Source organism: Carettochelys insculpta, chromosome 4 (genome assembly GCF_033958435.1).
Source record: "Carettochelys insculpta isolate YL-2023 chromosome 4, ASM3395843v1, whole genome shotgun sequence".
Taxonomy (NCBI): Eukaryota; Metazoa; Chordata; order Testudines; family Carettochelyidae; genus Carettochelys; species Carettochelys insculpta.
In genome coordinates, this window is record NC_134140.1 from 1,784,025 (window position 1) to 1,808,943 (window position 24,919).

Below are 24,919 nucleotides of genomic sequence, written 5' to 3' on the forward strand. Positions count from 1 at the left end.
TGCACAGCTAAAGAACACCACCGAGTGAACCTGTGCTCCTGGCTAGAGCCCTGCAGAGCTGCAGATGTCCATGGCTGTGGCTGCAGATATCCCTCTTTGGTTACGTGGCTAGTGGAGTGGATACAATGCTAGAAAGATCGTCCTGCTCTGCCCCACCAGGTGCTCCTACCGTACGGCTTGTCCTGCTCCGTCCCACGTCCCGGCGCTTACTACGGAGCCGGATTGGGCTCCTACCCCACGGCTTGTCCTGCTCCGTCCCACATCCCGGCGCTTACCACGGAGCCGGGTCTGGCTCCTGCCGTACGGCTTGTCCTGCTCCGTCCCATGTCCCGGCGCTTACCGTGGAGCCGGGTCTGGCTCCTACCGTATGGCTTGTCCTGCTCCGTCCCACGTCCCGGCGCTTACCACGGAGCCGGGTCTGGCTCCTGCCGTACGGCTTGTCCGGCTCTGTCCCACCTCCCAGCGCTTACCACGGAGCCGGGTCTGGCTCCTACCGCCCAGCTTGTCCGGCTCTGTCCCACATCCCAGCGCTTACCACGGAGCAGGGTTGGGCTCCTACTGCCCGGCTTGTCGGGCTTCATCCCGGCGCTCACCACGGAGCCGGGTTGGGCTCCTACCACACGGCTTGTCCTGCTCCGTCCCACCTCCCAGTGCTTACCACGGAGCAGGGTCTGGCTCCTACCGCACAGCTTGTCCGGCTCCGTCCCACGTACCGGCACTTACCACGGAGCCGGGTCTGGCTCCTACCTCCCGGTTTGTCCGGCTCCGTCCCACGTCCCGGCGCTTACCAGGGAGCCGGGTCTGGCTCCTACCGCCCGGCTTGTCCGGCTCTGTCCCACGTCCCAGCGCTTACCACAGAGCCGGGTCTGGCTCCTACCGCCCAGCTTGTCCAGCTCCGTCTCACGTCCCGGCGCTTACCACGGAGCCGGGTCTGGCTCCTACCTCCCGGCTTGTCCGGCTCCGTCCCACGTCCCGGCGCTTACCACGGAGCCGGGTCTGGCTCCTACCGCCCGGCTTGTCCGGCTCCGTCCCACGTCCCGGCGCTTACCACGGAGCCGGGTCTGGCTCCTACCGCCCGGCTTGTCCGGCTCCGTCTCACGTCCCGGCGCTTACCACGGAGCCGGGTCTGGCTCCTACTGCCCGGCTTGTCCGGCTCCGTCTCACGTCCCGGCGCTTACCACGGAGCCGGGTCTGGCTCCTACTGCCCGGCTTGTCCGGCTCCGTCTCACGTCCCGGCGCTTACCACGGAGCCGGGTCTGGCTCCTACCGCCCGGCTTGTCCAGCTCTCCCTTGTTCCCTGTCACTCGCCATGGAGCGTGGTTGAGGGCTCCTGCAGTGAACCTGTCTCACTCTGCCTCACTCCCTGGCACTTACCCTGGAGCGAGGTTGGGGGAGTCCTGCAATGGAGCTTCTCCTGCTCTGCCTCACTCCCTTACTCTTACCAGGGAGCAGGGTTGGGTGCTCCCACTGCACAGCTTGTCCTGCTCTGTCCCGCTGCCCAGGGAGCTGAGTGAGGAGCATGACAGGGGCATAGGTGCTTGTCCCATTCTGCCCCCCTCTTCCTACTGGGGAGTGAGATGAGCATCTGCGCCCTGGCCATGCTCCTTCCTAGAAGCACCCCACCCAGGTAAGTGCCAGGCAGCAGGGCAGGGCAGGGCAGGGCAAGGGCTGCTGTAGGAGTGCCCCATTGTTCTGGTGACGCCTGGTACCAAATAAAATGGATGTTTGCTGGCAGGCGGCTGGCGTGCGCGTTTTATTGAGCCGTGGGAGATGGGCGGAGGTGAGGACAGACTCGCACACCTGCTCTTCTCGGTGCGAACCCCGTAACGCAGGCCAGCTGCCACCGCCATGCTGTGGTCAGCGATAGGGGTCAATACCAAAGGCGGGGATTGGCTGCAGATCCACACTTTATATCTCTGGCCCAGCTCGCTGGGGGTGCAGCACCAGGAGCCTGAAATGGGTGAACAAACCAGTGGGAACACTTGGTTGTCGTAGCTTCCAGGTACCCATGCGCGTAGCGTGTATGATGTTAATACTGGGCACGTAATGCTGAGGCTCAAGGACCACTCTGCTCAGAACAGGGCGTTGGTGCATGGGACAAACCGGCTTCTCCATGGCAGTCCGGTCATGCTGGGTCATTGTAAAATGTACCTAGGAGCACTTAACGGTGGGGGGAGCCATGTTTGATGGGCAATCACACCAAGATTTTGGAAAGTGGTCAAGGGCCACACGTTTCCCTGGGGGGGTGCTGTGGGATCTGGGACGGAGGGTGGGTGCCGAAGGGAGCTTGGGTAGGGGATTGAGGTGCGGGGGGCGGGGGGCCTGGGAGGGAGTGTGGCTGGAAAAGGGGGTTGTGCCGTGGGGCCCAGGGTTGGGTGCAGGGTGCAGGAGGGGTGTGGGTAGAGAAGAGGATTCTGGCCTGTGGGAGGGGTGCAGGACCTGGGAGGGACTAGTGACCTGGAGCAGAAGCGCAGGGTGGGTGCAGATGGTCTGAGTGGCAGTCTGGGGCAGGGAGCGGGTGGGGTTCCAGATGCAGGATCTGTCTGGGGGGTGCTTCCTAGGTGGCTCCCATGTGCCGATCTCTGCCGGGGTGGCCATGGACGTCCCGCACTGCGCCCACCTGCAAGCACAGCCCAGGCAGCTCCTGTTGGCTGACTTCTGGCCAATGGGAGATGTGAGGGTTGTGCTGTGTGCGAAGGCCCCTTCTCCCTCTTCCCCCTGCAAGGGGCAGGCAGCACGGAGAGGAGCAGCCCCAGCAGCTGGCCACTTTGAGCGCTCGGGGCTGCCGCAAGTAGGAGGCCTGCTTGAGGGTCCTGGTGGGCTGCCGTAGTGTGCCCAGCCCGGTTTAGCTGAAGGGGCTGCAGATACTGTGCACAGTTGTAAATTAGCCAGCCGGGGAGCTTCCTGACTGGCTGGTGGGTCGCAGGCTGAAAAGAGTCAGTGGTACAGTTGCAGCGAGCAGATTGTGGCTGGCCGTTATCTGAGGCTGAGAGCAGGCGTTCCCGTTCCGTCTGATTCTAAAGTGTGCGGCCCTTGCCGGGGAGTGCTCTGTCCATTTCACGTTACAGCTGCGTGAAGGCAAAGAACTTTGTTTCTCGTGGGCATTGCTGGGAGGAGCTGATCTGGTGTGCATCAAGCAGTCTGTGTCCGCCCCACAGCAGGTGGAGGGAGCCAGCTTGTTCCTGGCCTTTGAGCCTCACTTTATCATTCTCTGTATGCAGAACCTACCCTAGCTTCATCCTGTGAGCTGCAGGAGCAGCCGTATTGCTTGCGCCCTCGCAGAGGAGGTACAGCTAGCAGTGCAGCAGCCTGTGCTCTGGGGCTCCTTCTTCTTCTGAGCCCGTGTCCAAAAGGTTTACAGCAATCTGGGCTCCTTCATCTCTCTCATGCCTGCAGCAGCGGCTGTTCCTTTTGTCTGTCTCATGTAACCGCTCGTTTCTCTACTTCGCACAGGGCCCGTTGCAAGGCGCTCTCCTGGGAGTTCGTGTGCTGTCGCCAGTTCTTGCACAGAGGCCTGTTCTGCCCTTGAGAGGGGCTGAGGCACCTGTGCTGACAGGTGGCGTGCCTTTTGGTTCTCTCTGCAGACAGGGGAATGGCCCACGCCCAGGGCTAATCTTTCTAAATGAAAGAGGAAGGCGATGATCTTCTGAAGCCTTTGTTTCTCATCTGCATTGCTGTGTGAACTTGTTGGCTTTCCTGGGCCTTCCTTGTGGAGGAGGCCCAATGGATCCCGTGCACTTAAGGACTCCTCTTTTACAGGGAAGACTTCACATAGCTGGCAGATATTTCCCTCACCCAGCCTGTCAGCTGCCGTGAGTTTGTAAGGTCTCTAAGGCAGGATCCCTGTTACTCGTGGCAGTGTCTTTGGTGCAGGCGCGTGGCTGTCTCTGCGTTTATGGGGATGAAGGCTGCTGAGCGCTCAGAAAGAGCAGTAGATGTGGGAACAAGCCGGTAGTTGCTGGGTTTCTTGCCAGCGTGTAATGGCATCCTCTAGACCAGGGCTGGTCTAGCTTTGTCCTGGCAGCTGCTCCTTCATTACAGACACAAGAGTAAAGCATGTATTGGGCTCCCCCCTCAGAGGCACTGGGAAGATCTAAATCTCTTACAGTTTTTGTACTGGCCCAGTGAGCCCCTTCATGGCTTTCTAGGACCACTGCTGAGAGCTCTTTTATTGTACAGGACCGTGGTGATCCACTTTCTCACCTTTTGAATTGTTCCGTTTGAAAACCAGCATGTTCTCCTCGGTAGCTTTACCAGTTTGGTCATTGTCTCTGGACTGTGACATATGTGAAAGATTCTGCCAGTGCCACTTTGATATGGACATGTATTACAGCTGTCTGGAGCTGGGAGCCTGCATTAGAAAAGGCAGCGTGTCGTTAGATGGCCTGTAGGATCTTTCCACTTCTCCAAAGATTCTCTGAACTGCGACCATGCCTGTCAGCTCATGTGTGAGTCTGTGACCACTGTGCTCTACACACAGCCAAAAGAAGGGGCACAAACAAGCTTTCAGCTGCCATGGACTTAAGCTTAAGTTTTCTCAGACCTCCTCCCAAAGGAAAACAGGGCAGTGTGCTGCGACAGAGATTCTCTGCAGCTCTTTGTCTCTTCACAGTCTGTCTTTCTCTGTAGGTTTGCAGACGCTTACAACACTGCTTCAGTGTGGATGCTACCTGCACCCATGGGGAGGATGCCCCCATCTGTGTAGGCAACCCCCACCTGAGAGGCAAAAGGTCGATGGCAGGAAGAATTCTACCGTTCACTGAGTGCTGTCTGCATGGGGACTGAGGTTGGCTTGACTACACCTGGCAGAGGGAGGGACATTTTCACACCCTTGGCTGGCTTAGTTACACCAACCTAGTTTTGTAGCGTGAAGCTGGCCTGTGTGTGACGAGCATGCAGTGGACACTGGTGATCTCTGTATTGCAGACAAATGGCGTAAGAGACACTTGAATGCCACCAAATGCTGCCAGTGACACACTCCCACGAAGGCCGTTTAGAAAATAAAGTTGCTGGCGCCGTATCCATCACAGGATATCAGCTGACGTGAGTGAGCAAATGGCTTTGATTGGACTGACTTCTGTTGGCAAAACGGATACACCGCACTCTTCTCAGGCCTGGGACAGGTGCTCGTTAGAGCCAATACCCGCAGCCACAAAAAGGAGCTGCGGATATCCATGTTCGCGTCCAAAGGCGCGGATACCCACAGATGTACGGCGGGTATCTGCAGGTTAGCAGGGCTCTCGTAGTCAGTGTGTGGGACTGGCTCTGCTCACAGCCGGGTGTGTGGAATCCGGGGGCCCCCCGCCCCTGTGTGTGCGCAGACTGAGTCGTGGGTAGACTTGCGCAGGCCAGGCACACTCCTCAGTGTGTTCTGCCATCGCTGTGTGGCTAAAAAGCACCAGGTACGCAATGCTGCCGATGGGGTGTGGAGAGCTGCTGCCTCAAGGCAGAGGCCCAGAAGGTCACTGGCCTTTGTCCAAATTCCACAGAGATCCAGAAAAGCTTAAGGACCCTCATCTTCTTACGAAACTCTTCCTAGGAGCCCTCTAGCGGCTGCTTCATGGAAGGTGATGCTGATGTCTCCTTGCTCCCCCACATCCTGCTGGGGGAAAGGAAGGAACCAGCCCACAAAGCATCACACACTTTTACTGGCTACCCACCGTCCTCCTCAGGGCTCTCTGCAGCAGTGGCAGGAAGAGAAGGGTCCTAAGCCTCAGCTCACTGCTGGCATCTGCGGTTGACTCCCATGTTTGATTAGCCCATGCGATGGAGCGAGGCTGAAGGGTCTGGCCCCCGGACCAGGAAATGTGGTGACGTTGCCTGTTGGGTGCACTGACATCCTGCCAGGAGTTAGACAGCTGCATCTAAATTGTAAGGAGCAGCTGACAACAGCCATTCTGAACTCAGAGAAGTGGCTTCTGGAAACCAGCTGCCCAAGCCTGCTGTGACACATCTTGAGCTGAGCATGGGCCCCTGTTATGTCCTGGGATCTGCAGCTTGTGTCTGCCCTCCTGAAGCTGCTGCAAGCAGCTAATGCGGATTCTGTGCTTGACAACATCCAGGATTTGTAATGCTTCTAGAGGCATGTTTTGAATAATTAACAGAAACCCTTTCTTGTTGCTAAGGTGTTCTCACTCTGGAAATTATTGCCTGTAAGCGTATTTCTGGAAAATGCGATCATGTTCTATGTGCATCTAGTTCAGCTGTGAACCAAGGTACTCTCCTATGGGAGAAACCAACAATCTGCCCTTTTGCTCTGTCATCTCTATCTAGGCCACGTGTGATGGGACCGATCCATAAACGAAGTTCTGAGTCCCTGAAGGAGCTCTCCATCTGTACTCATCAGGGATTATAGCCTTTGCTGCTGCTTCCAAAAAAGGAAGATACAATCTGTGGCCTGGCAACTTAATGTCTCAGTTATAAAGTTGATGCTTAACAACAAACTGGCGGCCCACCAGAGGCCTGCGTTATTAGGAACTCTCCATTTTCTGTACCTCAGACTTGAACCAAATTCTGCATCATTTATTTCCTTTCAGGACTTGCTCAACCTTGCCCAGCAAGGAAAGTGGACGGAGCCAGACAGAATCTGGTTCCCAGAGCTTAAGATGAAAAATACCAGACTTACACTGATGGCTAGAGGCTTTACCTGTGCTGTATTGCCCCAAGAGATTATAGTTAGATTGACTGACTTACAATTGCGCTGTTCACTATCAGCTGGGCAGATACTAACAAGAAAATGCCTTTCCCCCCTATTGACAGAAGAAATTCAGCAATCCATCTCCTTAAATCCAAACAAACTGGAGCTGTGTGTGTGGGGGAGGGAACAGCCTGTTACATTGATTTTTCCATGGACCTAAATCTGTTTTATTTTCTTAATGTGTAATAAAACTCCAGAATCTGTTCGTTTTTCTTTTAGGCCAGTGGTTTTCAACCTGCGGTCCGTGGACACTCAGATGTCTAAAGAAGTCTTCGCCTACCATTGAAATTTTTTTGGGGTCTTCAAGTGAAAATGGTTGAAAACCAGTGTTTTTGGCTGTTGAATGGCTTTTGTAAGCAGAGTAGAGCATTTGGTAGTGCTTTTAAATCATCTCAGGTTTCACAAGTCCAGTTACTTGGAATAAAAGATGGGCTAGGTTGGTGCCCATTCAGTTTTAGCCTTATGTATGCTCGTCTGTTCAAATAGCCTTTTGCATTCTGTCAGCTTCTAAGACACTTCACAGTTCGATGGGCCAGAAAGGAGCTTGGAAATGGTGTTTTTATTGCAAAATATAGGAATAATTTTCAGAGGGAAAATGCTCTTCTTACAGATCAACTGAATTATGACTGAGACCCTGAAGTCTGAATGTTGCAGTCGCTGAATAGTAGGAGCATCCAAGTGTAGAGTTCATGATGGCATTATTTGGAGTTGCTGAACTGTGACTCAAGAGTTAGCGCAGTTACTGGTTGGCTCCTCTTCCTTAACCCTGAATAGTTGGGGGAAGGGCAGAAAAGGTGAGGGAGAGTTTTAATATAATGAAAAAAATTTATAGAGGATCTCAACAGCGTGCCCTCAGGAACTGCTAAAGTTTCTTGTTTCAAGGGACACTCTCAAGGGCTGTGTCTACACGAGCCCCAAACTTCGAAATGGCCACGCAAATGGCCATTTCGAAGTTTACTAATGAAGCGCTGAAATGCATATTCAGCGCTTCATTAGCATGCGGGCAGCCACAGCACTTTGAAATTGATGCGCCTCGCCGCCGCGCGGCTCGTCCGGACGGGGCTCCTTTTCGAAAGGACCCTGCCTACATCGAAGTCCCCTTATTCCCATGAGCTCACTCCGATGTAGGCGGGGTCCTTTCGAAAAGGAGTCCCGTCAGGACCAGCCGCGCGGCGGCGAGGCGCATCAATTTCGAAGTGCCGTGGCCGCCCGCATGCTAATGAAGTGCTGAATATGCATTTCAGCGCTTCATTAGTAAACTTCGAAATGGCCATTTGCGTGGCCATTTCGAAGTTTGGGGCTAGTGTAGACGTAGCCAAGGTGAGCTGGGCCCAATTTAACACCTGTTCCATTGAGTCCCTTTGATTCTGCCAATATCTTTTACTGATTCTAGTAAAAGCTGGAGAATAGAAGTTCTTCCTGGGTAGCTGAAGGAAGTAACAGCCTCTCTGCTGCTGGTACAGTTGGGATTGCACTTGGCACGTGTGGCTGTCATTTGTAAGTACCGTGTCCATCTGGTGCTGGGAACTCTATTGTGGTAGTGGCTGGAGGGCACAGGTGCTGCAGTATCAGATGCATTCGCGTCCAGGATTTTAATCCAGTGTTAGTGGTTTTAGCATATTCGCTGCCTGGCTTTGAAACCGATACTTTGATGCCTGAATGTATTTGCAGTAACCCTGGCTCACATTTAGAACCTCCATGTTTAGACTGGTTTCATTTTAAAATCTTTTTTTCCTCCCTCCCACTCCTACTGTGTCTCCTCTCCTCTCCTTCCTCCCAAAATACTTTGGTTTGGCCTGAAACCTCTCCTCCTTGGTCTCTGGTGCAAGGGAGGAGGACTCCAGGCATTCCTGAAGCAATTGACTAACCCATTTTTTGTGAAGAGACTTGAAAAACAAAGTTGGCTTCAGTTTTGCAAACCCTTTTTGCTGCCTGTAATGGTAGAACCTCGGTCTGGAGTTCAGGCTGGACCTGTGCGCTACTCATACATAAGAGCTCCTGTTGCTGATGGATCAGGCAAAGTTCACCTTCCCAGCTTCAGAAGTTATCTAGGGTCAGAAATTCCTGGGCACGTGACTTCACTGCAGGGCGCAGCGTTAAGACTATTTCCTTTATCATTAAGGAGACCCTTCACCCTAATTCTGTAGAATGTTATAATTTTAAAAACTGGAGTTAATGGTTTTCTTGTAAACCTGGGAATTCCAGCACTGTCACTGCATCCTCTCCATTGTCCTGCAACAGGCTACAGACTCCCTCTTTTCACCATTCTTCCATCAGCATTTCCGTGGCAGGCATGAAGAGCTCTCCAGTGGTTGTACCGCTGCTCTGCCTGTGAATCTTTATCCCAACCTCCTTTTGGCCACCTGCTCTGCGCCTAAGAGTCCGATAGCTTGTCCTCATGTATGGGACAAAGAATTCCTCCTCTGAACACAGGAACAAGATGCTGGTTTAATCCTTTCTATGTGTGAATGAATCTGTTCTTTCCAGATAGAGACCTAAGTAGCCAACCTGCAGGCTATGCAGGCCTTTCTATGGGCTAGGACTCCTTGGGTGTCTCTGGCCTGAAGTGGAAGGCTGCTATAACAGGAGCAGGGGCATGGAACCAAGGCCTGGGCTGAAATCCGAACCTGGAATTTCTGGATTACTATATCTCTTACATTCACGTGCTGCAGTGTTACAAGGTTTTGCCTGTATTTTACGGGAAATGTGCTCTCAGCCACCAGCCTCCGTATTGCATTAGCCCGGGAATGGTAGAAAACTTCAGAGATCTTAAACATTTAAACCTTCAATGTTGAGGTTTAAACTTGGCAATGCATTAAAGCCTATATGTTAATGCTTTAAAATGTCTGCTTACGTGATGTGTCCCTGCTGCCGGTGGAACAGGTGGCCTCTTTGGGGGTGAACTCGCAAGGCAGGAGGCTCACTGAGGAGGCTGGTCTCTGATGTGGGTTCTACTGTGGCTTTATTTTTGCTGCACAAATATTTAGTTGAATTGGGAAAAAAAACAACTCTTCCTTGCTGTGTTGTGTGTGTGTGTGTGTGTGTGCGCTCGTGAAGCTGAGTGTGGGGGAGAGAGAATGAAAGGGGAAGTTGGGACTGTCCAAGTAGTACTGGATGGTGAGCTCTCAATGGTGTAAGGCAGATTCTCAACCAGGGATACATGTACCCCAGAGGGTACTCAGAGATCTTCCAGGGGGTACGTTATCTCAGTATTTCTCAACCTCTCTTCAATGAGTAAAAAAATTTGACTCATTTTACGTTCATCTAATTTTTTTTATTTATCCATTTTGCACAATCATAAGTATGATGGCAAGTTTATTGCTTATAGGCCATTTCTTCCATCCACCAATTATGATTAAGGTGTTTAAACAGTTGCGTTGCAATGGTAAAATAGAATTGTGTCTGAAAATTGTAGGTACTTAATTCTTTTGGAAAAGTGTGTGTGTGTGTGTGTGTGTGTGTGTGTGTGTGTGTGAGGTTGAGAAACACTAATGTGAAGTAGAGGTGGCTCTGTGTGCTCGAATTCACAGAAACGAACAAACTGCCCCTTAAAGCAATTCATTAGATTCAGAGAGGTCCTGTGGTTGGCTGTACACAGCTCCCAGGAGGAAGGGGGGCTGGACTGTATCATGTGAAGAGATTTGCAAGGGTTCTGCGTGCATGCGCAGCTGCTGAGCTGGGCCCATTATTGCTGGAGAAGGGATGAAGTAGTGTTCTAATTAGCCAGTGAGACAGCTGAGCCTAAGGCGTTGCTAGGTTACAGAGGAGCACGTTCCTCCCTGTGCATCCCTCCTCCCTGTGGACGAAAAGCATCAGCTCAATCCCTGGTGCTCTGCCTGGATCCAAGGGCTGCTAAGAACTTGGAGAGGGGAGGGAAAAATCCATAAGTGATGATGTAATGAGGAGCCGGGGCGGTGGTTGGAGGCCGGCGGAGAAAGGAAGTGTGGCCCGTGGCTACAGCTGCTAGGATGGACCTGCTCACCAGCGCACTAGAGTCCCAATAATTAACGGCGGCTCTAGCAGTCTGTGTTTCGGGAGACGCCGTTGCTGGATTATCAGGGTCAATGGACGGGAGATAGAAAGGAAAAGCTGCAGCCATTTGCAAGTGCTCCTGGGCAGACTGTGCTTGAGAGACTCTGTCTACAGAGGGCTGCATTGTTGTGATTGAATGTTCTAACGTTTTCTTTCTCTGCCTCCCTCTCTTCTTTCTGTCTCTCCCTCCTCATCTGTCTTTTCTACAATGATGAGACAGGCCCCAACAACACGGAAGGTACAAGCCACTGTAGCCACATGATCATTTTTAATGCTGCTGCTAAACATTTTTGGTTTGCTTTTTTTGTATGTTATGACTGCAGAGCTTTAATTTTGAGTTTCCAACTCAGTTTTGAGATGTCTCTGGGGGAGACAAGCTGGGAGGGTGGGTGTATCATGACAAAATGGTGCATTTTCATTTGCAGTCTTTTGAGTTTGTGTTGAAGTCCTTTTTCCATTTCACCTGACAGCCTGATGTTTGTGTTGCATGCAGTGCCTCTGCAGCTCAAACCAGAGGACAGGGGTTTAGTGTTACCACTGCTGCTGGAGGAGATTGCTGCTTGCTGTATAAAAGTTGCATGCTAATAATAGTTGTATTTCTCTTCTCTGGCAGTGCTGGCTAATTGTCTCTTGTTTCTTCATGTTCTAAGAATTTCAAATTATTAGTGTTATGTGGGTTTCCTGTGTCAAGCTGTTATTTCTCTCTAGATATATTCTGATTTTTGTTCTCTGGGTGTCCTAATAATTGCTTTTTAGTATAATCAGGATATCAGAGTTTTACATTCAAAAGGGCAATTAGTGAAGCCTTATACTGGATCTGCTAGAATAAGTAAAAAAATACAAATAGCCCAAAAGCAAATGTACAGCTTTCCGTCACTTTACTCGTTTTGGCTGCAGCAGAGAGATGTTTTCTCAATTATATTACAGCAAATGCATCTGATGTTTGTTTGGATCTGGGACTTCAAGCTGACCAAAGGGAGTAGTGACCAACTTTACTGTAGGTGGTCATTTTACAAGCACCTTTTAAATCCTTCCAAACACAAAGTTTTGCAAATGCCAATTCTGTGTCACTCTTGCAAACAGAAGGATAAAGGTGCTGCAGCCAAGTTTGGAAACCAAGATCCATATCCATCAGTTTGTAGTGATTTGATGGTTGTTAGGGCCAGCCTGCATTTCAGCCAGGCGAGTTTTAAAGTCTACCATCACTGCCTGGTTTATATGCCATTTCCCTATATTAAAACTTCCTTTCCTTGTAGGGTTTTTCTTATGCAGTTGCTCTGTACTTGCTTACTTCTGAGAGAGTAAGCGAACTCTTCAGGCACTAAGTCTCAGATTCTTGAAGGTAGAATGCGAATCTTCTTGTCATAAGATGCAGCTACAGCAATAATCACAGAACATGTGATTCAAGAAGAGCCAGCTAGAGAGTCAGCTGGGAAATGGTGTTAATGGAAAGCTATGCAGGTAGTAACATCAATTCCAGCAGGTTTAGCCAACTGCTGAGTATTTTCTGGAGATCAGGGTGATGGATTCTGTGTGGGTAAATTGGGTTGGATTCTGGATCAGGATCTGTAATCTTGAAATAAAGTGGTCGTGTTCCTACAATATGCTGCTTCAGCGGCTGCCAGCTCCTATAATACGCAAACAGGGCTTGCCCTTTGGGTAGCAGAGATGCTCACACAAACTGTAGGATAAGGGCGTGTGCTCCCATGCTGCTTGAAGTACGTAACCTGAGAATTCAAAGTGCATGCTGCTTTTGGGGTTCTGGAGGCCCTGGCTTTGTGCTGTGAGAACTTACCGGGAGCCCACTAACTACGCCGATGACAGCTCTTCGATTGATGCTGTGCAGCTGCCTGTGTCCATATAATGGTGCAGCGCACATTTACGGCTGCCAGCCCAGAGCATTCTGTCTTGATCCACATTGAGGCCATCCTGCTCCTGGTGGAATGGTGTGTGTTGGGACCAGTAGGGCCTGAGAGAGAGCTGCACCTTCATGTTAAAGGGGAAGGGCACAGGGTAAGGCTGACTTCATAGTCTGTGCTTTGTGCTCTGGATGTTAGTAGCTAGCAGGTGGCTTTCCTGATTTATGCGGGCAGTGAACTTTTCCCAGCCTGTGTGTTTCTATTTTGGGTCCCAGGTACTTTTCTTGCTATTGAATGTGGAACTTCATGAGGGCTGAAGGTTACAGAATGGCATCAAATATTTATTATTTGCATTATGCAGTACCATTTAGAACCACCATCGACTGACATAATCAGAGCTGAAATGTTCAGTATGCAGCTTTCTGGGATCTTAAGTGGTCCCAGTGTTCTGCATGAAGCTGTAGCTCATGGAGTTGGTTTCCCTGTTCTTCTGGAACCTCAGAAGAGATTGGGTGTCGGACATAGCTGTAGGACAGGGGGTCCCAAACGTTTTCATAGCAGTGGGCATTGGTGCTGACAGCCACCATGAGTTCCAGGGCAATGGGGGAGGGGGGCTGGCTCTGTGCCCTGGAAGGGGTAGTGCCTAGAGCAGAAGGGATGGGTGGAGCCAAGGGTGGTCAGCCCTCGATGCCACTGCCCGTTCTCTAAGAACCGCGTGCCGCTGGAGCAGTGCTCTGGGCCCCTTTGAAATGCCAGGCTTTGGGGCAGCTGCCCCCTTCTCCCTCCCTCTCCACCAATGTCAACGGGCCTGGCAGTGGCTCACTTCTTACTAGAGTATCACCGCCTCTTCTGTTTGTGGCCATGCCGACCACCTCCCCTTCCGTTGGCAAGCCCAGGACCTCCCGGGGGTACCTGCGGCAGTTGCTTACCCAGAAGATGAGCATTGGGAACGTGTGGTCTGCGTTTTGAGCTGTATTGTAGTGGGCTTTGTCGGCTAGAGAGGAGACAGCACCTATAACTGGCTGGCTCTCTGCCGGTGACCAGCACGTGCATCGTAGATGCCTGAGGATACATCTGAACTGCGGCTTGAAGCAAGTCTCCCAGTCCCGATGGTGTCTCACCCTAGTGTGCCAAAAATAACAGCATGGTCGTTGTGGCTCAGGCCGGAGCTTGGGCTCTCAGCCTAGGGAGTTGAATGGGCCTGAGAGCCCGAGCTGCAGCCTGAGGCACAAATGCCATGCTTCTGTTTTTAGCATTCCAGCTCTCATCCCGGTGGCGCGAGTCTGCGTGGGCTGCAGCGTAGACATACGCTGGGGCTCCAGCAGGCTTACCTGAAAGGAGGGGAAGTTGTCGGTTGCATTCTGTGATGTTCATCAGAAGTGGGCAGTGCTACACAGGGGCACCGTGCCCCCAGGAGCAGACACGTCTTTGGAAATCGAGTCTGCGGACTGGAACCAAACTACTAACCTTGCACCATTGAACTAGGCCCTGCATTGGCAACCCAAATTGCAAGAAGAGACGAGTTTTGAATTCAGTAAAAAACTCAGTTGTTCAGGAGCTGCAGCGCATGTGAATACGAGGTGGTCCTTAACAAATAACGTCCAAGCGTACTTTTGGTGCCCTCTTTTAGGGCCAGTGCACGCAACGATTTGTGATGTGATACATGTTTGCTGTAGGACGTTCACAAACGTCTTACACATTCTATTTCCTCACACTTTGTGTGTGGTTTTTTAAAGCCCTTCCAATGCCACCTTAGTGATGCCAATTTTACTTCATGTTTAATTTCAGTTTTCTTTCTTAAAATGCATGTTGCCCTTCCCAGCAGGAATGCTGCAAGCTGCTTTTTTTCTTTTCAAAATCAAGAATTTATTAGCAACACGATCAAAACCACCGATACAGGATCATATCCCACAATACACTGCACATATTAAGGGGGGATTTGTCCAATATTTCGAGATCACATATCGTTTACTATCTAGATGTGAATTGTTCAGTGTTGGGCATTTAGACAGTCGCCGTTTATCAAAAATAATCCGAAGGGTTTTTTTCTTTGCAGTTGTAGCATCAGGAGCCATGAAGAATTCCTTAAAGAGCCTCAGGTTGCAGACCCCTGAACTAGGCCTAGATAACACAGGGACACAGCCCAAGGGTTCCAGATGCTACTGCCCTCTCCTCACTCGGTTTCCCTTTACCGGGAGCGGTAGATTGTCGCACTAGAGCTGCCAGGACACAGGTTTTGTTAGGGTTCTGTACAGCTCTCAACGGCCGCCTTATCCCAGAAGCGAGCATGTCAAGGCTGGGTGAGCTGAGATGCTGATGTACGTTCCGCAGGGCTCCATTAACGCTGGGGGAAGGGTGTTTATCATCAGCCTCCGTTGGAAGAGGTAGTACTAACGTTTGTTGAATGTGCAGAGTTGATTGCCAGCTGGAAATATTCCAGCCCTCGCTTACAAAGCTCTATCAAGCACCAAGTTCTTCTCTCTGCTTCTTGTAAGTCAAGCCCATCCAGCTAGCATTCCCACTGCTGGCCCTGGCTTTTTTGGAGCTAACCATTCCATAACAGGGCGGCAGGAGCTATGTCATTTCTCTGACAATGGAGACTTTGTTGAGTTCCTCTTTAACATGCTGTGGTGGCAGCCCAGTACTTGGCAAGACATTCAAACATGCCTGGATTGCTAAATCCCTGAGAAGAGAGGGTTTTTCAGAGCAGGGCTGCTTTACAGAAGATCTTTTGCTCCAGAGGCTCAGGGTTAAGAGGCAGTTGCATCAGGTTTTGAGAGCCATTCCACAGAATGGGTGTTTTTGTGGGTGTGTTGATGGACTCGTAGTTCTTCCAAAGTACTCTGGAAGTCCTTGCGCTCCCAGGCCTCCACACAAAATTCTTCTCTGGGTTTGTAGCTTCTCCTGCTTTGTGGGAACGTTTTCTTGATTAGTGTTTTGCAAAGTAAGAACACTGCTCTGGAGGATGTCAGTCTTTCACTTATGTGTTTGTGGGCCGGTAATGCTGTGCTCAGGCCCCTTGGTGTAATGGAGCAGGTGCTTGTCCTGGTCTCATTAGCTCCCAGGAATGGGAGGTGCATACCCACACAGTCGGTGGTGTAGATCTCACCCTGTTGTCTTGCTGTTTGGTTCCTTAAATGTTGAGTCCGTTCTGGTACAGCTACGATCTGAAGAAGTGGGTCTGTGCCACAAAAGCTCATCACCCAATAGATTATTCTGTTAGTCTTTAAAGTGCTACATGACTGCTTTTTTGATTTGATAGTATGTAGACTAGCACGGCTTCCTCTCTGTTACTTTTCTTTGGGCAGTTAGTGACGCTTGAGCTTCAGTTGCCTCTTCCAGAAAGTGTGTGCTGGAGCAAAACCCAGGCTCCTGCCTGCAGAAGCCTTGAGACCCCAGGCAGTACAACGATAATTCAGCAGGGTGTTTCTCAGGCTAAGACGGGGGCGCCCAAGTTTTGCCGTTGAGTTCTGTCCAGGAGTCTGTTTACTACATGGATCAAGCTGTTGATGCCCCAAAGACAGCAGGTCTTAGAATGCAGAACAGCTCCATTGTCCAAGCCTCGGGCATCTTCTCTCACGTGGAAGCCGAGGATCTCTTTGCAGTGGGGGAGGCCACGGCCTGTGTCCCCTGTAAGCTGTGCACTTGTGCGGCCGCTCAGAGGAGAATCAGGTGCCGCCCAGCTGGTTAGCAGAGTGCCCGCAGCTAGGCGTTCTGTTCCATACGGTTAGATGCGCCCAGGTACATGTGGAAGGTATTCTGTGCCTGGCTGGACAAGTCTGTGCATTGCTGGAGAAGGTTTCCTCAGAGGGCTGATTGGTCGTGGTAGGACTTCGGCGTTTGCCGTGCAAATGGAGGAGAGGTTCTCTAGCCTGGGTGTGAGGCGAGCCTGGGTCTGTCGTGGGAGCGAGGGGGGAGCATGCAGGCCTGCTGCTACGCACACTAATTGCAGTAATGTCTCTCTTCTTTCCTCTGCCGCCTTCTGTGCTGCATCTGCTGCGGCCACCGCTGTTCTCTGTCTGTTCCTGTCTTTTCCTGTGTGAGTGTTTCTCCTACTCTGCCTTCTACTCCTGTTGTCCTCCAGACCACCACCCGGCGGCCCAAGGTGAGACTCAGCAGCTGGTCCAGGGGCATTGATCATTCTGTGCAAGGGCTGGATTCCAGTGTCCTTTTCCAGTGGCCCTTTTCCTGTCCTTTTGTGAAACCTGGGGGAGCTCTATGGGGAGAGATGCTTCCCTGGATGCTGGGGGAAATTGTCATCTGGGCGGTTACTCTCTGCTCTTCCCCACAATTAATGAGCCTAAACATGCCTTGGTGACTGACTGTATTTCCATTTCACCAGCCATGCCCGGCGTGAGGCGCCCCTGTGGCAGTTATACTTCGGTGCTCACAGGCGGCTGTTCCTTTCCGGCCAGGGGCTGGAGGGCATATGTGTGGGAATTCTGACTAGTCTCTTCAAAAGAGACAGCGGCAAAGTCTCGTTTGGGTTTGGGTTTGGGTTTGGTAAGGCTGTGGAGGGAGCCCCTGTGTGTAACAAGCTCTGCTCCTAGCCGGGGGGACCCCAGCGCTTGTCCAGATGCCTGTGGCTATGTGATGATTTATAAATGGCAAACGTACTTTGTTGGGAGTGGGGCTGGAGCTGTGGTGGTCCCAAGGGAGGAGGGAGACGAAGTGGGAGGAGTTGACATCTTTTATTGGACCCATTTCTGCTAGTGAGAGACCAGCTTTGGTGGCCCACAGAGCTGCTCTTCGGCTGGCCCGAGAGCTCCATGGATCTCCAAAGCTGGTCTCTTCCACCACCACAGGAGGATCAGTAAAAGATATTCCCACCCCACCCTTGTCTCACTGATCAGTTGCGTCCGGTGTCGCTGGGTCACGTGGCCAGCCCCATCAGGGAAGACTTACTTGTTCAGTTCATGAAAAGAAGCTGTTCTGCCTCGAGTTACTCGCTCATCCAGTGCTCCGACCGTGTGAGAACTCCTCAGTCCTTGCCCCACTGAGCCTCTCTTCCTTTGGCAGCTGTGCCCAGAGGCCCCAAGGTGGCCTGGAGTGCCCCCAAGCTCGGGGTGGTGCATATGTGTGTTCACACTTCCTGCCTGCACCAGTTCATGGCCCAGCCAGTAACACAGACTGCTGCCACCGCCCCCAATGTTAAATCCGTGTCTGACATCACGGCTCCAATAGCAAATGCCGCCTTCCCCTCGGCCGTCCCTTTGCCAAATGCCTGGGAGTAGCCATGGGCTTGGCTGCGGAACCAGAGGCGACCGCGTCACTCCGGGGGGGGGGGTGTGGGGCGTTTGAGCTCTGGCCACTGTACCCTGCCAGCAGCCCACCCTGGCTTGCAGCAAGAGCGCCCCCGCCTGCCCGAATGCCCAGCTGATTGCTCCCGTGGTTGGGTGGCACAAAGGGGAGCGGCAGCTGCTTGAGTGCTGTGGGCAGGCCAGTTAGGGTGTGAAGTCTGAGCCACCACTTTGATTTTCACTGGGGAGCCAGTGCCGTTCCTGGGGGCCTCCGTGAGCGCCCCCAGCAAGAGGCCCTGCTCGAGTGGCATGCGGCATGTTCTGCACCCTCACCTGTTTGCGGGGGAGTGAGCGGTCTGACCGGAGGCAGCAAAGGCCAGGCGCAACTGTGTCTCGCGTCTGACTGGCAGCGTCGCTCCCCGACTCTGCTCCCTGGTAAAATGACACCCTGGGGACCTCTGCCACAGCCACGTCCAGTAGCTCCTAAGTGGCAAATGCTAGGGACACGTAGCGGATGCTCCTCCGGTAGTTAGCAGCTCTGCCAGCTCCTTCCTAGCCTGGGTGAGCTTGTCCAGGGCAAGGCTGCTCACAGGCACTCCTTGGGTCCCCAGCACACCCTGCTGGGGAGGTGAGACTGAGTTACCTCCTGCAGGGCCCCATACAAGGGTTTGTCAGAACCAAAGCTGTTACCAGTGAGACTCTCTGTCGGCAGGGATCAAAGCCACTCCTGGGCAACCCCAGCTCACTGTGACAGGCCAGGGATGCGTCCACAGCCCCTCCTGCTTCGTGGTGAGCCTGTTTACGCAGCCAGGACACCCTCTCCTCTTCCTGGGCTGGGAAGAGTCCAGCAGCTTTGCCACTAGTGGCAGTAGGCAATGCCAGGCCTGCTCCACCATGAATCCTCCCTACCCACATGGGAGGTTCCACGCCCATCGGGAGCCAGCTGAGTTGTTAGGATCTGGTGGTGTTTTGAGCCGAGGCCTTGACAGTGCTGCTCTCAGAACACCTGCCCACAGAGTGGAGTTGCAATAAACTCCCCCTGCCTATCGGGGAGCCCAGGCTCTAAGCTGCAGCTTATGGCCCCTAAGCTCCCCAAACGTTGCCAGCATTTCAGCTGTGGCTGGTCCAGCTGGTGCTGATCTGGCTATGCGGCTTTGTCTGCAAGGGAACACAAAGAATCCTTTTGGCAAAGAGCTTGGCTTGTGCTGAGCCGCCTGCTTCTCAGAGGTTGGTGGTGCCACAGGATCTCTTCCCAGGACCCAGGCCGAGCGCTCCCTGTTTGAGAGGGCCCCACAGAGCAGTCTGCTTCTCCATGGGCACCGTACCGCTGTCAGTTACTTGTGTGGGCCAGACTGCTGCACCCTGTGCCCAAAGCTCACACACTAGGGACTCTACAGGGTGCTGCCCGCGATGGTCTGGTGTTGGCTTTGCTGCATTACTGAGCAGGGCCCTCGCTGGGCAACCAGGCGCCTGCCAGAGGAAGTCCGACTCTGCCCATATCGTGGCAGTATGTTTCAAAGGGTCCCACCCTAGAGCTGGAAACAAAAGAGCTACGCTCCCCAGGGACAGTCGGAGTGAAGTCGGCAGTGGTGTGCTGGGGAAACAAGATTAAAATGGTAAATTCCATCAGTTCAGCCGTTAGCACTGAGCGCCCGGTGCTAGCTGTTCGCTAAGCCCTGAGCTATCCCTGAAGCTAAAGTTCAGAGAAAAGGAATACGTGACTCCCACACCCACGCGGCCTGGAGACCATTGGCGCGCTCTCACCTGACCAGTGCTGGACTCAGCTGTGCCTAGGTGTCCTGCCACCTGAGCTATCCCTGGAGCTAAAGTTCAGAGAAAAGGAATACGTGACTCCCACACCCACGCGGCCTGGAGGCCTTTGGCGCGCTCTCACCTGACCAGTGCCGGACTCAGCTGTGGCCATCTTTGGTTCGGCTGCAGAGTTTCCATCCAAAGCTGAGCCAGGCTGGGTGATTTGACAGTTTTGCAGGTCCAAAGGCTGTGCCAGGTGTCGGGCTCTCTCTTACTGCCACGTCCCAGCAAGCACCCCTGCTGTTTCTCCGGGTAGCCTCGCTTAGACATTAGCAGCGCTTTGCTGCTGCTTCCTTTGTTGTTGCTCTTGGGCTCTGCCTGCGTCTTCCCTCCTAAAATTCCTCGATTCCAGGGCTGGGCGGGGAGCACTATGATCATCTGGTCTGACCCCTGGTGTGGCACAGGCCAGAAACCGGCCCCTCTGGCATTGCTGGAGCAGAGCTGCTAGCAGCTCAGCCGCGGTCAGTTGAAAAGTGGGGGCGATGCAGAACCCTTCGCGCCCCTTGGGAAGTCGGTGCAAAGGAGGATTACTTTGAGTGTGAAATGCGCGGCGTGTCTCTTCTCCGGGTTTGTTAGCTTCAACTCTCAGCCATTGGCTCGTGTTAGCTGTTTCCTCTGCCTGCTGAAGAGCCCCCTTTGCTAATATTTGTTCCCCAGGTGGGTGGGTTTCGGCTGTGAGCAAATCCCCTGTTCTTTGTTAATGACCGAGTGTTTGGAGTCTGTCCCTGCAAGGCAGGTTTCTAACCCTTCAGTCACTTTCATGGCTTTTCTCTGACCCCTCTCCCATTTATCAGCATCCATCTTGAGTTGGGGGCCCCAGACCTGAGCCCAGTATCCTGGCTCTCCTGCCCAGAGCTGTGCTAGCTCTGGGGGGCTCACAGTAATAAAGGACACAGAAAAATGGTTTTGTCTCTGCAGAGCTCAATAGGACTCAAGGCGTGCCGGGGGTCTCTTGGCCCATTGTGGCAGTTCCCTTTCCCACTTAGGAGGGGCTGGGTTCCTGGGCCCTTGGCAGGCAAGCAGGATCTGGCACAGTGGCTGCGTGTTCTGGGATCATCAGGAGCACTTCTGGCTCTGCAGTAATTACAGCCTCACTGGCTTCGCCTGAGCTGGAACCAGCCCTGGGAGTCTCAGCCCCTGGGCCTCGGGATGGGTAATGGGGCTCTGTCCCAGGAAGGGGTTGGGAGGAGAACCTGGAGGCAGGGTTCTGGGGCTGGACTCGGTGACCTCCTGAGGTCTCCCCAGCCCTCGGGTTCGAAGTGCGGCTAGTGAAGGATGGAGGCAGGTGGGCCGTGGCACATCTCTCACTCAGCAAGAGCTTTTCTGTTTTGCAGCCTGCCCGGACTCCCACCTCCGCGGCATCCAGCGGCACGGCTGGGCCCTCTGGCTCCGCTTCCGCCTCAGGTGGCGACATGAGTAGCAGTGAGCCCAGCACACCCGCTCAGACGCCTCTGGCAGCGCCCATCATTCCAGCGCCTGCCCTGACCTCTCCGGTGGCGCCTCCTTTAGCTCCATCGCCCACCAAGGTAAGCGTGCCGGGCGCTGGGGGTGGACTGAGCGCCCCACCGCGGTAGGTGGGAGAGCATCAAGGCAGGGAGGTAAGAGCTGGGGGGACCCCACGAAAGGCTGGGGAGCGCTCATGTGCCTTCTCCACGCTGCACTCGTGTGCCTGCGCCTGGAACGCCCCACTCTGCTCCGGGCACTGCACTACCGCAACTGAAAGCGATGCGGCGAGAGGAGCTGGAAACTGGGCTGGGGCTCGAAGGTTTGACCTCTGAGGTGACTATGCACAGCGTGACGCAGAGTCCACCTGGGGCTGCCCCGGGCGGGACAGGAGTTCGGGGTTGTGCAAAGAGTGCTCAGCACTTGCCAAACCTTAACTCGTCCAGTGGACTCGTCGGGCTGGGATGTGGAGGGAATCTCATGTTACAGAGCAGGAAACAGGCCTGAGATGAGGGTGACACTGGCTGGGCCAGGGCCTAGACCCCTGGTCTCTCAGGCCCGTGGAGTACACGCTCGGCCTCCTGGGCCAGGAAAGTGAAGAGGGCTTTGGTTTGCTTGTGCCTGACTATCAGGACTGGCCTCTCAGTGTTGGGAGGACACTGGGCTGAGGAGTCGTCTCCCCCAGGGCAGGTGGGGAAGCCCCGTTCTCTGAGAGGGGGCAGACCTGGGCGATCCATGTGGGGAGCAGCCCTGCCCTGGCCAGGAATGGCGGCTGGGCAGTTTGATGGGTCTTTGGCTGGTCGTTCTATTTAGGCCAATTCTGTTCTGCAGAATAGTTTTTATCCTGATTTCCCTCCTGCACCCCGTAATGAGGTGACTTCTGAGCTCCTGGGAGATTTAGGGCAGGAGGACGAAGAGATAATAGCACCAGTGCCAGAAAGCATTGCAGCTGTTGTACAGAGGGAAAGGGGACTCCAGCTCTCCCTTCGTTCTGGCCCCCCTTCAATCCGCTGTTCGCTAGCCAGTGCTGTCACTGGGGCCCGAGTCCGGAGAGAAGAGAGAACCCTTGTGCTTGGTGTTACTCGGCGCCTCGTGCGCTGTCACTTCCAGCCTGGGCTTGTTTGAGTCGGTCAGTCTGTGCTGCTGTGGGTGAGATTTAGAAACAATAGGAAAAGGGGGCTGTAAAAATCACCAGCTGGGGCGGGTGCAGAGCCCCCTGCACAGTCACGGAAGAAAGTGCACAAGACTTCAGGTGGCTGCGGGGTCCCACGCCAGCGCCAGGGCTGTAGCTATGTGATTTGTAGTCAAGCAAAGAACCTTCTGAAAACCCTGCCACCAGCAGGCTACACAGCAGCCATTGGTTCACGCGGGGCAGGTGACTGCCAGCGCTCTGGCTGTTCTGCAGCAGAGAGAATCTTGGTCTGCTCGGTCTCCAGGGTACCGGGCGTTCCACTGGGGTCTGTGATTCCCCCTGTATGGTTACAGGCTTTGTGCTGCTTGAGGGACAGCCTTCCTTCCTGTGCAGGCCGCTCTCCAGCTGGCAGGCAGCTGCAGGGGGAGGAACAGTGCATTAACTTCCCCATGTTCTAGGGAGAGTCAGAATCCCCTTGGAGCCTGAAGCGCTTGAGGAAGGGATGTTGCAGCCCCCGGGAGTAGGGCCCAGGAGAGCTGCTTTATCGGCTTGCCAGAGACCCGGGGACAGCGCCTAATGTCATGTGCTGGAGGAAACGGCAACCACCTTCCACCTGGGTGTAGAGGAGACGCTCCTGCTCCCGGCATGCGCTGCTCCAACTCTGAGCAGCTATTTGTCTTGGCACCAGAACCCGCTGGGGTCCACACCCATAAAAGCTAAGGGTGTTTCTGAACTGGGCTTTGAAACCCAGCTAGTAAAGCCCAAATTCAGCCAGTGGCCCTTGCTGTCCTCCTAGAGTTGAGCAACTCCCAGTTGATGCTGGTTGCCTGGGTTACATCAGTGGGAGAAGTCTAACCTGCTTGTCTCTGTAGCACCCTCAGGACAGAGCAGCCTGGAAGAGGTAATTGCAGTCGGACACAGTGACTAGTTTGTGGTTGTGTGGTGATGCCAAGAGCTCAGTGCCATGCTCCGTGCTTGCCGGGGGAAGATTTCCCCATGAGCTGGGTTTTGCATGGAGCCGGTCCTCCTAGAGATGAAAGCGTCCAGAGCCATGAGTCCAAAGCCTTCAAAATCCAGCATGAAAACCTGTCCATTGCCCTCTGTTACAGTAACCGCCACATCACATGGGAGTGACTGATGGGGGAGAGAAGGGAAAGGGCGAGGGGACCTCTGGTACTCAGGAGAGTGACCTCAGAGCAACAGCTAATAACTCACCAGTTCACAGGAGGCACGGTTCGTGTGTCTGCGAGTTTACGTGGTCCTTAAAGCGTGAGCCATGATGTGCTCTAATCGCATGTCCCAGAGCTTGTCACTTTGTAGCCCCCATTTAGGAAGCCCCAGTCCTATTAGTGGAGACGCTCTTTCTTTGCAGGTGTCATTGGTTTGCCTGGCCCCAGGGGCAGGCATGGGACATCTGATGGTTCAGAAAGGCTGAGCAGCCACAAATGCCGGTGAAGTCAGTTGGAGGTGTAGTGTGCAGCACCTATGAGGCCAGGCAGTCTTGCAGCACATCAGCAAGTGTTTACCATGCATGGCAGGAGAAGCGAAACTCAGTGAGATGAAGTTCTCCAGACTTTGGAAATGGCAGAACGTAGTGGGTGGAGTTATTTGGAGACTCCTAAAGTGGTGCTGTCCTTGGAAGAGAGTTGGTTGAATTCTGAGGGCTGGGGCAGACCTGAGGGGTTCCTCGCCGGCACACTGAATTAGAAAGCCATTGCTGCATGGCTCCCCAGAGTAACCTCCCGTTTCCCCTTGGCTGTGCAGGAGGAAGAGAACCTGCGCTCGCAAGTCAGAGACCTGGAGGAGAAGCTGGAGACTTTGAAGTTGAAGCGAAATGAAGACAAAGCGAAGTTGAAAGAGCTGGAGAAGTACAAGATCCAGCTCGAGCAGGTGCAGGAGTGGAAGAGCAAAATGCAGGAGCAGCAGGCGGAGCTCCAGAAACGCCTCAAGGAGGCCAAAAAGGTCAGTGGCCCCCCAAGGACCTGGGGCAGCAATCAGGGCTGTGCCGCTCACACATCAAGGGAACCAGTTAATTGTCAGCGGTCAAATAGGGGAGTTCTTAATTTATATTTTGTACAGGACTGTATAAAAACATCAACACCCCCCAAAGTCCTGGTTTTGAGGAGGTGTGGGTAACCTGTGACCCACAACGCAGCAAACTTTGGCTCATCTACTGGCTTGAGGATGCAAAAGCCAAAAGGAAGAGATTTCCCAGCACCATCTGAGTTTGTATGGGCTACTGCCTTTAGATAACTCCATATGGGTATTGGCAGATGAATTCCAATGTTGCTAAATGCAAAGTAATGCACAATGGAAAACATAATCCTACTGTACATACAAAATGATGGGGACTAAATTAGCTATTACCCCTCGAGAGAGATCTTGGGGTCACTGCGGATAGTTCTCTGCAAACATCCACTCAATGTGCAGTAGTTGTCAAAAAAGTCTGATTTTCTACCTCTGCTATCTTATTGCCTCTCTAAATCCCTGGTACACCCACATCTTGAACACTGTGTACAGGTGTGATCACCTCATCTCTCAGAAGATATCTTGTCATTGGAAAAAGTTCAGAAAAGGACGCCAAAAATGATTCGGGGTTTGGAGCAGCTGCTAGATGAGGATGGATTAAAAAGACGGAGACTTGTCAATTTACAAAAGAGGAGAGTAAGGGGGATAGAGAGGTCTATAAAATCAGGACTGGTGT

General features: G+C 53.2%; 1 protein-coding gene across 1 annotated transcript in view; it reads left to right on the top strand.

The window, feature by feature from the left end:
• The window catches only part of DCTN1 (dynactin subunit 1), a 96,919-nt gene that overhangs the window by 42,171 nt on the left and 29,829 nt on the right, over window positions 1–24,919 (top strand). Inside the window, 4 exon segments of the mRNA XM_074992159.1 lie at window positions 10,950–10,967; window positions 16,673–16,693; window positions 20,975–21,166; window positions 23,980–24,177. Of these exon segments, the coding sequence (XP_074848260.1) occupies window positions 10,950–10,967; window positions 16,673–16,693; window positions 20,975–21,166; window positions 23,980–24,177 (429 nt within the window).